Source organism: Sinocyclocheilus rhinocerous, unplaced genomic scaffold (genome assembly GCF_001515625.1).
Source record: "Sinocyclocheilus rhinocerous isolate Xijiao unplaced genomic scaffold, SAMN03320098_v1.1 scaffold1371, whole genome shotgun sequence".
NCBI lineage: Eukaryota > Metazoa > Chordata > Actinopteri > Cypriniformes > Cyprinidae > Sinocyclocheilus > Sinocyclocheilus rhinocerous.
Window position 1 is genome coordinate 144,528 of NW_015637531.1, and position 13,875 is coordinate 158,402.

General features: G+C 37.2%; 1 protein-coding gene across 1 annotated transcript in view; it reads left to right on the forward strand.

Moving 5' to 3' along the window:
• Nucleotides 1–13,875, forward strand: part of LOC107748916 (arf-GAP with GTPase, ANK repeat and PH domain-containing protein 1-like) — a 156,992-nt gene that overhangs the window by 106,323 nt on the left and 36,794 nt on the right. The window contains exons 10-12 of the mRNA XM_016563924.1: nt 2,587–2,691; nt 6,004–6,160; nt 8,775–8,945. Coding sequence (XP_016419410.1) covers nt 2,587–2,691; nt 6,004–6,160; nt 8,775–8,945 — 433 coding nt within the window. The remainder of the gene's footprint in view (nt 1–2,586; nt 2,692–6,003; nt 6,161–8,774; nt 8,946–13,875) is intronic.

Here is a 13,875-nt window from a genome sequence, read left to right on the forward strand (position 1 = left end):
GAGCCGTGTGAGACACTTTTTTTTTTTATGGATGGGCGCTTTTTATTTAACTTCTTTTGGACTGATGCATGCAACACCCGCTGAGTGGCATTAAACAGCTTGAAATATCAAAGACAATTTTTAATACAACTCCGACTGGATTCATCTGAAAGAAGAAAGTCATATACACCTAGGATGACTTGAGGGTGAGTAATTTGTGGGCTAATTTTCATTTTTGGGTGAACTAACCCTTTAACATAGCAGCTATGTTTATGCCACTGGTTTGTAGTGAGAGTAAATGTCTGCTTGAGATTTATTTTTTTGGCCCCTGTTTACAACATTACAAGACCTTGCAGGTTGTCAACCAGGGGAGGGTAAAATAGAGGCAAGCAGGGTGTCACCGGCCCAGGCCTTAAATAATGAACGATTACTCCCATCAGAGAAGTGACGTGATGTTCAGTTAGCCTCTCCTGTTGAATGATCACTTGTCATCTTCCCGATGGATGTGCAAAATTAATATACCTATATCCAAAGCAGGTTGAGACAGCTACCTGCCCAATACACCATGCCTGGAGAGACCCCACACATACACCCTCATACACCCTCATTTAAAGATCATCTTCTTTTTCTCTCTCAATCTGTCCATCCCTTTCTTTCTCTCTCTTACCCCCTTTCATTTTTGCTCTTTTTTTTCTCCCTGGGCCTCACACACAAACACACACATTCACACATCTCAGTCTTAGTTAATGAAGTAATGGATATTCACCCTATGTGACAGTTTGGCCGCTAGCGGCAGCACCCTTGTTAGGAAATTAAAAAGCTCGTCAACTTGTGTTTACCACTCAGCAGGAGAGCCTGTTGTTATTTCCCCCAGGAAGCGCTCTTCTCTTGTCTTGAATACTGGGTCTAGAGTGTACAGACGTGCAGTCTGACCTAAGGGAACATCCTCCCACACGTAAATCTCCATCACCCAGGGCCAGACTGATCTCAGAACAGTTACAGGCCCAATTAACTAAAACCCAGCTGATCTTAGAACAAGCATATATGTGTCACACGAGGCCAGGCTGATCTCAGAACAGTTCCACAACATATATGAAATAAAACAATGTAAAAATCATACTAGAGCACATGATCAAAAATAAATGTGTTTTTTTTTTACATTTCTATTTAGAAAGTTTTACACTGACTCTGAGCGACAGATGCAGTGTCACGAAATGTTGTTATTGTCATTTGGTGTTCTTCAGTTTTTTTTTTGTTTTTTTTGGCTTTCCACAAAAATCAGGTGTAACTTTCAAGCATCCAATACACTGTTGCACTAAAAAAACAAAAAACAAAAAAAAACCTTTTTTTAGTATTTAATATTCTGAAAGGTCTTACAAATTAAATTTTTTTTTTATTCCCATTCCATCCCATGCTGTTAAAACCTCTTTTAACCACTAAATTTGATAATAGAAATTCATATTTATAGTCTAATGTTAAATATATTATTAAAATGATATACAAATATATTATAATATTATTTTGATGTCTTAATGTAATGAAAGTCGTGACAAAGCTTTCCTTCCTTTTTCTTTTCTTCTATTTGACATGCGTCAGGAGAGTCTGCCATTGACTTGTGTATATATATATATATATATATGTGTGTGTGTGTGTGTGTGTGTGTTTATGAATATATTTATTATTAATTGTTATTTTTTAAATTTGCATTACATCTAAAAAATGTCAAATTTCAATTTCTGCTACATGCTGTGAAAAAGTAAAAAAAATCTCTACTGTAATTTAAAGATTGACATTGACAAGGTGAAGTTTATTATTTACATGTTTTCAGCCTCGGAAAACTACATTTTCAAGTGTACTTCACTATCACTCCTTTCGGTACATATCCCCCCCCCCCCCTTACTGTTAGGGATTGTTGCATTTTTTAATGAAAATTCAGGCTGTGGAGTGACTGAGACAAAAACAGCAAGAAGAGAAATAGGCAGCGAGTGACAGAAACTTGTCGGCTCTGGTGTTGAAGGCTCCGTGGCAAGCCAGAGCAAGAAATCTATTATTATCTGTCCTGTCTGCGCATTAATGTTTAACAAGTCCAGCGAAGTGACACGCCGCCGCAGCAGCGTAATTGCTAATCAGCGGACAGTTTTATTTCCTTCTTGCCTAATGAATTTGGCTGAAATTTGGTGTGGGCGGCCGGACCCTTAAATGGGCAGTCAGCCGCCACTGATGTGCGTAGGAGAGGAAGGTTAGTGCTCGTGTCATAGTGCTAATGTGCTCGCTAACACTCGAAGGCCAATTTGCATGTGTAGCTAGCTCACAGTGCGTTTTTTTCCCTCGCTCTCCTCAAAGTATGCAAATAAACTTTCTGTTCACTTGAGTACAAAATAATTGAGTGTTTTGTGTGTGTGTGTGTGTGTGTGTGTGAAAATTGGGAGATACTTTATGAACCACAGACAGTTTTAACCCTCTCTCACACTATAAAGCATTTTATAAACAATTTTTCAGACCATGATGCTGTGTTGTTCACAATAATTATGAGAGACAATAATAAATGAATACTGTTAATATTCGGTAATGATGAATAAACTGTGTATTTCTGTCTTTGTGTATCAGGGCATGTTGCTGAAAAGAAGCGGCAAGTCACTGAACAAAGAGTGGAAGAAGAAATATGTCACACTTTGTGACAACGGAGTCCTCACATATCATCCTAGTCTGCATGTGAGTACCAACACACACACACACACACACACCGCCAGTACACCTGTATTGTATTTGCCTTTCTCCTCATCTTATTGGTCCTGCCCTGTTAATGTTGTTATTATTCTCTGTTCACCCGTCACTCTAACATCCAGGTTTTTTTATGTTCTTTTCACTGACGTTTAACGGATTATTGTGTCCGCCTCAGTAAGCATGGTGTCTGATGACACTGTCTTGTCCATAATTACCGACTCATCTGTTTGCACACGGCTGACACGGTTGATGTGTAATATAACGCTGTAATGGCTTGTCATAATCATCAACTCGGATGACCTGTTTGCCCACACACCAATGGAAATGGCCATCTTTTATTGGTTGTTTTCCCTCTCTGGATTTTTTTTTTGGAGTGTAATCAGACCTAGGGCTGTTGCGATAACCGCAATATTGTAATACCGCGCTATTGACGAGCCAACCGCAGAGGAAGGAAAGCAACCGCAGCAACCGCAGTGTTCACGTTTTTTTTTTTTTTTTTTTTTAGGCGTGGCCGCCTTGTTTTACAATGAATCACTGTGCATTGAATATTAAATAAATTAATAATGATACAAGAGTGTTACGAGTGTCATTTTCCCGCGAACTGTTTGTATCCGGGGTTTCGTTTACGGATCTGCTGTCTGGCGAGAGCTACGTTACAGTGTCTTCAGTCAAACCCGCCCTGAAACTCCTGACAGAAGATATGCTTAAACCATTAAATGAGGATACCACATTAACATCGGACATAAAGCACAAAATGTGCAGTGTTCTACAGGGGAAGTATGAACCAGCTGCCTTACGCATATCGCGCTATTGAGCCACCCATAATAACCACAAGGTAAATTTCCTAACCGCGACAGCCCTAATCAGACCTTATTGTTAGTGCTAACCAATTCCAAAGTGCGTTTGGCATCTCGAATGCAGATGAAAGATACTGTCTAGAATAAATGGATAAAGATATGGATAGCATGTAGTCAGACCTTGCACTCTGAACAAGAACAAGGCAGTTTTATGATTTAAATGAACAAATCTGCAATATGTCCATGCAAAAACTTTGCATTATATTATTTTTATCTCATGCTCTCTACAACCAATAATTCACCACACAAAACACATTATAGTGAGGGTATGGCTTTAGAGTTTTTTGTTCATTTACTGAATTTTGTAAATGTTCTGTCATTTTGATAGATAGATAGATATACATACCACAGTGTCTGTTCTCTTTTTCACATTATGAAAGCAAAAAAATAGTAAATATCTTATTAAAAATACCAAGTGTTACAACTAAACTTAACTTTAGTAAACAATGAAATGGTAACTTCTTAAGTGTATTATAGATTTTGACTTAAAATTGAAAATGTTTTCACAATTGAATCAGTAAATAGATAACCAGTCATCACTGATTTTAGTTTTACTGTAAATATCTGGTCATTTCTGTTGTAGCCTGTATTTTGTCACGTTCAGGCCAGTATAGGCCTAAATTAGTTTATTGGTATAAATTAGATATAGACCAAAATGATAATGTCTAAATTGTTGTTGCTGCTGTAGTATATATTATATTATTTATTATAGATTTACTTATTAAAGGGATTTTTCATTTACTCATCCTCATGTGTAGTGCAGATGTTTTCTGATGTTAATCAGCATTTTCAAGCTTCAAAAAGTACATAAAAACAGCCAAAACAAGTAATCCATATGAATCGAGTGGTCCGGATGGACAAAAAATGGACAGAAATGATGATAGACTTGTTTTGGCTGTTTTTATGTACTTTTTGAAGCTTGAAAATGCTGATTAAATAGATTTTCAGAAGAATTTTTCAACTTTTTAAAGTAAAGTTATTTTATTTATTGTTTGGGGATGAGAAAAAAAAAATCACAATTTGTAACCAAAAATGGATATGGTAGATAAGATATGGGAAGTGTCTTTTTCCCCTCTGTTTTTAAAAGTTTGCTTAATTATATGGTCAACTACATTTTTTTTCTTATATTTAGGTTTTCTGTTATCTGAACCCTTTCAGACCCATCACTGGGTTAGATGCCCTCCTGACACATTGACAGATTTTAGTCCAGCCAGCTCATCTGGGTGAATTAAAGGAAGTGTGCGTCATGATGTATGGTCCCCCTCCTCCCTTTGGCTGTGAACAGGTTCCTCTCATCAGCAGGTGTCTGCTACACAGGCATCAATTAGAATGTTTGCGGAGGCTAATAGGATGAAACTCAATCAGGGCTCTTAATTGCTCAACTATGTGAAAAAGAAATCACATTAATGCAGCTGATTAAGTGGATGGCAATAGATGCAACCTAATTAGTGAGGAAAAAATCCCAAATAAATCATCCATGTTCACATCCATTACAACCACGCCACAACTTTATGTAATCTTTTTTTGGGGCACATAACTATTGTGCGTTTCATTAAACTTACACTTTTTTGTTAAACATTACGTGATTATGATTTAGCACAGCGCGATTTGATAGATTCATCGATGTGGAGCATCAATTTTAAATGCACGTCTGCCCCTGAAGTGGCCAGATGATGATCTTTTCATCAACTGTTCACATTTGAGCACTCAACTCCCTTAACTAAATCCCTCAAGTGGTTTGCTCGTCCTTTATTTTAAATCAAGAGTTACATATGGACCAGTCCCCGGAGTGTATGTCCTTCCTGAAACGCAATAACATATGTTCTTCAATAGAGCAGCTTCGTGGAGTCTTTCGCCTTAATGAGCAGGAGCAAGGCTTTGAGAGGGAGAGCGTACCACCCGGAACTGCCATACATCAGCTGAGTGCCAATCAAACAACACAAAGACCTGAGAATCTCTGTGTATAGTCTGTGTAAAGCAAGAGCATAACGTGTCCATCCCTCACTAGAGGCCAACAAAAGGGCAATTCAAAGCCAAGAGCTCTCAACACGGTTTAACAAGCCACAGGAGAGCCCTTCAGGAGTGGCGGGCCAACAGCTTGCGGCTGGTAATTGCATCCCTATTAGCATTGAGTAACTTTCATCATCAATGCAAGCAAAGCCACGCGCAAATCCAGACAACGGAGTCAGAAGCCAAACACACGCTGCGATGGCATGCTGTGATCCGCAGAAGAGGAAAAAGAAGCTCAGAAGAAGAAGAAGAAGTGATCTAAACGGCTGATTTTCTGCACTTCACTGTGAATATCAAATACATTAATATTGATTTCTTCACCTCCAGAGGGTGGACAGAATTAACTGTGTGCTGACAAAATAAATTTAGTAGACACTTTTCATCCAGAGTGTCCAATGCTGTTGTAGTAATCCTTTTGTCATTTTTACTAAAGGATTATATGCAGAATGTTCATGGGAAGGAGATCGACCTGCTTCGGACTACAGTGAAGGTTCCAGGGAAGAGGCCCCCCAGGGCCATCTCCACATGTGCGGCCCCCAGTCCCAAAACCAATGGGCTGACCAAGGACATGAGTAACCTGCAGCTTGGACAGACACTTACTTTGCTTTGTTTTATGTATTTTGTATTAAATAAAATCGGATAATAATGTAAAATAATATAACAATTTTTTTTTTCTTAATTATGTAATATAATATATCAAAATTACATAATAATAATATAAATTATGAAGTGTAATTTTCATTTTTATTTTATGTAATAAAATACATACTGTTCATCCATCCAGGGTGTTCCCTGCCTATGGCCTGAGAAAATAGCCTCCAACATATCTGTGACCACACACTGGACAAAGTGGTTTGGCAAATGAATGAATGGATAATACAATATATTTAATTTAGTATAAATTAAAGTAATTAATTATAATACTTAATACATATTAGAAATAATACAAAACATTTCCTTACATTATTTTAGCAAGTTCTTTCCAAGAAAACAAATGTATTATAAAAGTATCTTAATGTCAATATAATAGGCCTAAGAAGCGGTCTTCATTAGTAGAGAATTAAACAATTAAGTTATTGTTTAGTTATTCGTGTAACACTCATTGGATCAACAATCCTTAAGCCCCCCAAGGAGTGTTAAAGACCCTTCTTGGGTGCACACACACACAGCACCAGGAGGACCAAACTAATAGCATGAATATTCAGTGACCCATAATACATGTACTAATTATTGTCATGAATATTAATGCAATCAGCGCTCGTTCTCCAGTCAGGCAAGTCCGAAATGAGCACTAATGAGAGGGAGAGAGAGAATGAGGGAAGGAGGGAGGGAGCGGTAGAGTAGAAAAGAGAGATAATTCACAGTGGTAAGGCAGTGAAGCTTTTGTGAGTCGAGTATTTGACTGTAGGGCTGGGTCAGCGGCGTGATCACATGCACCTCTTATTCCTTTGGTCTTAACATCTCTTTTTTTGAGAGCTCCAATTATGCACCAAATCCATTATAGCATATCTTCACACACTGCTGTTCTTGTGTGTGTGTGTGTGCGTAGACCCTTCTCTGCCCTCATACATACATAGTGTTTATTTTCCTCCAGACGACCACTGATGTAAAAATGTAGTTTATCAGGGCTGTCCTGAAGTATGATCAGCTTTTGCCATTTACCCAAAGGTGCTGCCGTCTGATTTATCCGCTACAATGGAGATTAAATTGAGTCGTGACATTTCATTCAGTCGAGTTTGCAACGGTCCAGTGGAGGCCTGTGGGTACACCTTTTTGCAACAATAACAACATATTAAAAAACGGAAAGTATTTACTGAACCCCTTTTTTTTCTTTCTTTTTTTCTGTGTGTGTGTGACTGTAGCTAGAGCAAGCGGTATCATCAAATCAGTGTTATTTACATTTTGTTCACTGCTATTGGACAAACTGTTAAAAAAGTTAGATTTGTTCTGTTCGTAAGCCCAGAAGCCTTATGGTTGTTAGTGTTTGAGTCTGTATGTGCGCGTCATATCATATCCCTCCCACGTTCTTTTCTGCTCAGCTGTGGTGAAATCTTACTAGTGCGATTAAATGCGACTTCCTATGATGTCCACTTTAATTTCCATGTGAGTCAGACGAACCTCTTCTGCAGTTTAATGATGCCTCACGGTGGTGATAATTAACCTTCGAGTAATCTGATGTCACTATTTATGCTCATCGATGACAACAAATCAAGAAGTTTTGTGCATGAGTGCTAGTTACACTTATTAGTATTATCATTAACAAAAAGTATTGCGAAGACGACACCTAGAAGTCAAAAAATTAGGGATGCATTAATATAAAAATTTTGGTCAATATCAGTAAGTTGATAATCATTCTCTTGTTGGGGATGGTATTAAAATGGCATACTGTCTTGTCTAAATAAATTAAAGCGCTAAAAATTTAATTATTTTAAATGCTACAAATGACATGCATCACAACAATATACAGTATAATATATATATATATATATATATATATTTTTTAGATTTGCTACATATTACATTTAACAGGTTAGTTCACCCCGAAATGAAAAAAATTATCATTTACTTATGATTTTGAAATGACATGAAGCTAAGATTTTCATACATTTTTCGAATACAAATGGAGATTTTTTTTTATATTCTCTCATCCATTCATTGAAAGTCCAAGTAGCCACAATTGTAAGCTTCAAAAAGTTCATAAAGACATTATAAAAGTAATCTAATCTACAGTAAACTGTTTAAACTAAGTCTTCTGAAGAGACACAATCACTTTATATGATCACATTTATTCTAGGCTTTTATTGACAGAATATACACATTGACATGACAGAACTAGCCCCTTACTGAATTATTCATAATTTTTTTAAATATAAACTTTGATTATGATTACAAAGGTAATCTAAATGTAATTTTTTTTTTAAATGACCATACATTATTAAATAACTGACCAATACTGCTTAAAAAATACGAATTCTAATATTGGCTGATAACCAGTATACTGCCAATACATTGTACATGTTGTAAAAATATATTTATTAACATTATAAAAACTCGAGTTTGCAAGAAAACAAAAACAAAACTACACTCTAAATGTACACCATAATGCAAACAAAAACTATATGGCATTACAGATGACAAGAACAAATCAGGAAATTTGTTGCATTGGGTATATCATATTAACGGTGTATTAATTATCATGCGTCTCTCCCGCAGGCTCTGTGACAAGTAGTTCTTCTGCGTCTCAGATGGCGAGTGGCATCAGTCTGGTGTCGTTTAACAGTCGGCCAGATGGGATGCATCAGCGCTCATACTCTGTGTCCAGCGCTGACCAATGGAGTGATGCCACAGTCATTGCCAACTCAGGAATCAGCACAGGTAAGTGTAGAGCGCATTACCATGTGCAGCCCCCTCAAACTGCTTTGGGGGGTTTGCTTGTCATCATCTTGGTGGAAGGTTTTTCTTAAACAGTGATTTGTTATCCTATAGTTGTAAACACGCACATACACCCACCCCACCTTTCATTGATCCATGTGTCAAGCTCTAATGCTGCTTTAACTGTTTATCAAAGTAATGGCCACTCAGGAGAACCACATTACCAAAGGCTCATCTGTCGACGACGAGTCACTAGCAGAAGAGAAATGTTTGGAGCATGATGTTTATCAGTCTGCCACCTTTTTGTTGTCAGAGAATTTCATACTTGGCTATTTTTATGAAATCTTTCATGTCTAAACAGCCACAAGGGGAAATGGGCATTTACACAGACGTCACTATTGGACTGACAGCTGTCAGGCACAATGTTTTTATGTGTGCTGATGAACTGCAGTGACATGGTGTGACTAGTTTTAGGCCTGCCGTTTGACCCCTGCATGTAGTTGTCTCTGTGTTTACCCCTGATAACAATTAAAGCTGTGAAACACTTAAACGGACTCCTGGGCATTTCCACAGCAGGGCTCTACACGCACACAGCTGAGCCACAGACCCCATACATGACTTCAACAGTACATCTTTAGTACATTATTCTAATTCTTAATTCACTAGTATAGCTATAAACTGTTTAATAGTCTAGATTCAGTAAGACTTGGTAAGTAGAACGTGCTGTTTGTATACCTATTCCTTTGCGTGGAATAAAAAATGTTTGAGTTGTTTTATAGTGCAGCAAAAAAAAATTTTTTTTTAAAAAGGCTCGGCGGTGAAACAGTTCTTCTGGTATGCAACACTGTGTACATTATCTGTAGAGTGTGTAAAGGGCCTTGCAATTGCTACTGTGCCTTTAAGACTTCTATGTAAATTCCCTTTTCACATTTGTAAACTTTTGGTTTGCTGAAAGGTTTGCCCTATCCGTAAACAGCCTCTTTGCTGAGGCCACATTACATTTGTATACAAAACAATCTGTACTTAATCTGTACTGAAATGTAGCAGTTTTGGAAGAATATGCAGAGCTGGAGGTGCTACACACCAAGAGAGGGCACTACAAGATGAACAAAAACTAAACGGAATTAGAAATAAAATAAGTCATCATTTCAAAAAACAAACAAAAATTATTTATTCACCATAAAAACTAACGAATTGAAACCTAAACTGAAAAGTTACACAAAATTAAATAAAGATAAAAATATGTGGATAGATAACCTCTCTTAAACAGTAAGTATATGAAGAATTCTCTGTATGTGTCAATGTGTGTATCAGTGACTTCAGCATTAAAACAAAATGGAGTTGGTGGGAGAATCCATAAGTGGCCCCTGCTTCAGTGATATTCCGGATGGTTGTTCGGACACTGCGGCACTCCAGAGGGCTGTGTTATGAGGTTGCATGAGTGCTTGTATGCTTCCCCCCCCAGGAAATTCTTAAAAATAACCTTTCTGCTGGCCTAATGATGTCTGTCCACGGTCTGACTGAACAGATCTGATGGCTGCCTGGATGACGGTAGTGCCGGACGCTGATTGCTTGTCACCTTTTGCCCCCAGGAGCTGACAGGAATGAGATCCTATCTTTTTTCTGAGAGAAGTGGAGAGAGATAAGTGGTAGCAAAGTAATTAACTGACGTTCTTTGCTTTGCGCTGTGAGGAAGAGACTGTTGACTAACCTCTAGCCCAGTGGTCACCAACGTGGTACCCGTGGGCACCTGGTAGCCCGCATGGAGTCTCTGAGTCGCCCGCCAAGCACGTTCTATAAATAGCCTAAATTAGCGTCGGGCGATAAATGATATCATATCGAGATTATGATAACATTTATGTTAATAATGATGATAAGCTCTGGACATTTTTACTCAATATGGATTAATCACAACAGAAATAAATGTTACAGCAACCAGTCAGTGCATGTCGCTAATAAGTCTGCATGTTCTGTGTCTGTGTGAATGCGTGGAGTAGTTTCATCTGATACACAAACGCAAACACACGTGACTCGCGGTGTTTTCAGTGTCTGCGTCTCAATATATGAGGACATGAACACATGCACTTCATCTTCAGAGCTGCTCTGAGTCACTTCACCAGCTTTATGCCTTTTCATTTGAGAAAAAATAATGTCAAATACACGCTGAAACTAAAACTAAAACTGAAAAAGACCTTCACGACAAACCGTCAAAATAAAAGTCCGGTTTAACTTGAAATTATATGACTGAATATATTACTAACTGTATACTACAATGCAATTCTCAAAGTAAAAATGATATTATTATTTTTAAGGAATATCGTACAACCAAGTTATTTTTTATTATTATTAATTTATACAGTTCTGATGTTCAGCATCATGTCTGATAAAATAAGATCAAAAAATAAAAATGCAATGTTTTGTTGTAAATTGATTTTCATTTGATTACATTTTAAAAGATTGATTAAATTGTTAAAGTTTTATTAATTCATTTCACTAGACACCATTTTTTATGATAAATTTGTACTGAATCATAAAAAACGGAATCCATAAGAAATCAAATGGAAAACACAGAATTTTGGGGGAAATAAAATGCATTTTTGCATAAAATGCAAGATATCAAGATATTAGAGAGAGAGAGAGAGAGAAAAAAAAAATATATATATATATACCCCTGCTCTAGCCTTTTGTTTAGTCTTTTGCTTTGTTTAGCCTAGTCTTTAGCCAGGAAACTAAATTATTTTCCATGTTTGCTGAATAAAATCCAATACTTTTTTTCTTATTCATTTGGGGATTCTGTTTTGAAAAATTATTTTTTTCTCTCTCTCTCTCTCTCTCTCTCTCTCTCTCTCTCTCTAGCACATCGGTTTCTCACAAAATATGTGCATTTTGTAGCATTTTAGCTTTCAACATTCATTCATAAGGTGAGGAAGTCTTGTATTGTCCCTTGATCACCAGAAAACTGCCACAAAGACATGATTCCTGTCTTCCTCTGAGCCAGTTTACAACTATTTGTTCAATGCTCAGCCGATTTCCACATGTGAATTATTTCTAATGACATTATTTTATGCCTAATTATGCATAAAATAATGAATTATTACCAGTGACAGAAGAAAATGCAAACATGACCCCGATGTTTTCTGCTACATCTGTGGGTGTTTTACTACTGTACTGTAATGAAATTAACTCATTTGTAAGGGAATTAATTATTATTAATTCATTCAGGTTTTAAAAGGACTCGAATCTGAAAATTCTGAGTCAACCTGATTAAAGCTGAATTCAAATCTGATAGTTTACACTTTAAATCAAGGGTCGTCCAGCGAGCCGGTGATTCTTAGTATATTTTAACAATTTGAATATCTGTATTCTCCCTGGCCACGGGTTAATACGATTATAATAATTCGTAAGCTCTTAGAGGTTAACGTAATCTTTGGCAAAGGGTTTAACCTTGAAATTATATGACACGGATCACATCAGAGCAGACTCGTCCTGACTGGACTTGGCTGCCATATGAAAAACACAGCCTCAGTAATGTGCTCTTTTATTCCAGAGGAAACAAAGCCAAGTCCGTTTAAAGGAGATACGATCCCCTCCAGTGATCGGGCACTCTGTGTTTTTGTCCCACTCCATGTTGTCTTGAGGGCATGAGAAAGGCAGTGACATCCCTGTCTCTTTACCTGGAGCATCCTTTGCTCCAAGCAGACAGTTGCACATAAAAATATCCCCTCTGTCCCTCCCTCTGTGGCTATTCTTGATCCTCCCGCTCTTTCGCTTAATAATGAGAGACAAACAGCAGCAGAAGTAATGAGTGTCTCTTTGATTTCCGCTGCTGAGGTGCTCTGGGGTACATGCTTTGGTTCGACCCGCCTTAAGATAATTTCCTGGCCACCCTGATGTCATGTCACGTCACTCAACTTGTTGATTAATTCACTCATATTTATTTTTTTTAAGCATAGGGATGTCCCTTCTTCCTTCTGTCTTTTTCGAACTAGCAATGGCTTAGCAGCAACCGAGAAAATGCACATAGCATGTTCATAGCTAGATATGTACTCTTTGTATTCATGTTGCTTTCATAGTTTTGAAAAACGTACATATTATTTTCAGTGGGTTTACATTACCGTTCAAAATAGGTCGGTAAGGTTTTTTTTTTATGTTTTTGAAATAAGCCTCTTATACTAAAGACAAATTACTGTTTTCTATTTTAATATATTTTGAAATGTAATTCATGTAATTATTTTCAGCAGCCATTATTTCAGTATTCGGTGTCACATGATCCTTCAGAAATCATACTATGCTGATTTTGTAACATTATAAATGTCTTTACTGTCACTTTTGATGTATTTAATACATCCTTGCTGAATTGAATTCATGAATACATGAGTGTATGCAATGTAAGCATTTTTTTTTAAAAATTGTGAGGGAGGATGTATCACCCTGACATTTTTTCCCCCTGAAAAAATATTAACGTGAATTTTAATTCAGAAATTTAAAACGTACTCATCAGAGTTCAGGTCATTGTGTGTATGAATTGCATTTTTAAAGTATCTTTAAAGGGGTGGTTCACTGTTTTTTTTCTAGGCTTGATTGTGTTAATTCTTCGTTTTAAAAAAAACACATTATTTTTCACATAATTTACCTTTATTCTACACAGCTCTGTCCCTTCTTTGAGAAACGGGCTGATCTTTTCCTGTTTTTTATGAAGCCCCGCCCTCAGATATAGGCGATGGGCTATGATTGGTTAGCTAGCCCAGTGTGTTGTGATTGGCTAAACCGCCTCTAGTGCGCGTCTAAGCGTCCCGCCCCTCACCTCAGCGGCATGTGCTCCGGTTGTATTTTTACGGCTTTTCGTGTTTTCACTGTTATACACTAGGGGGCGCAATTACACATCTTCTGAACGAGTACAAAACCTCCCGAACAAAAACACATGTGTACAGGA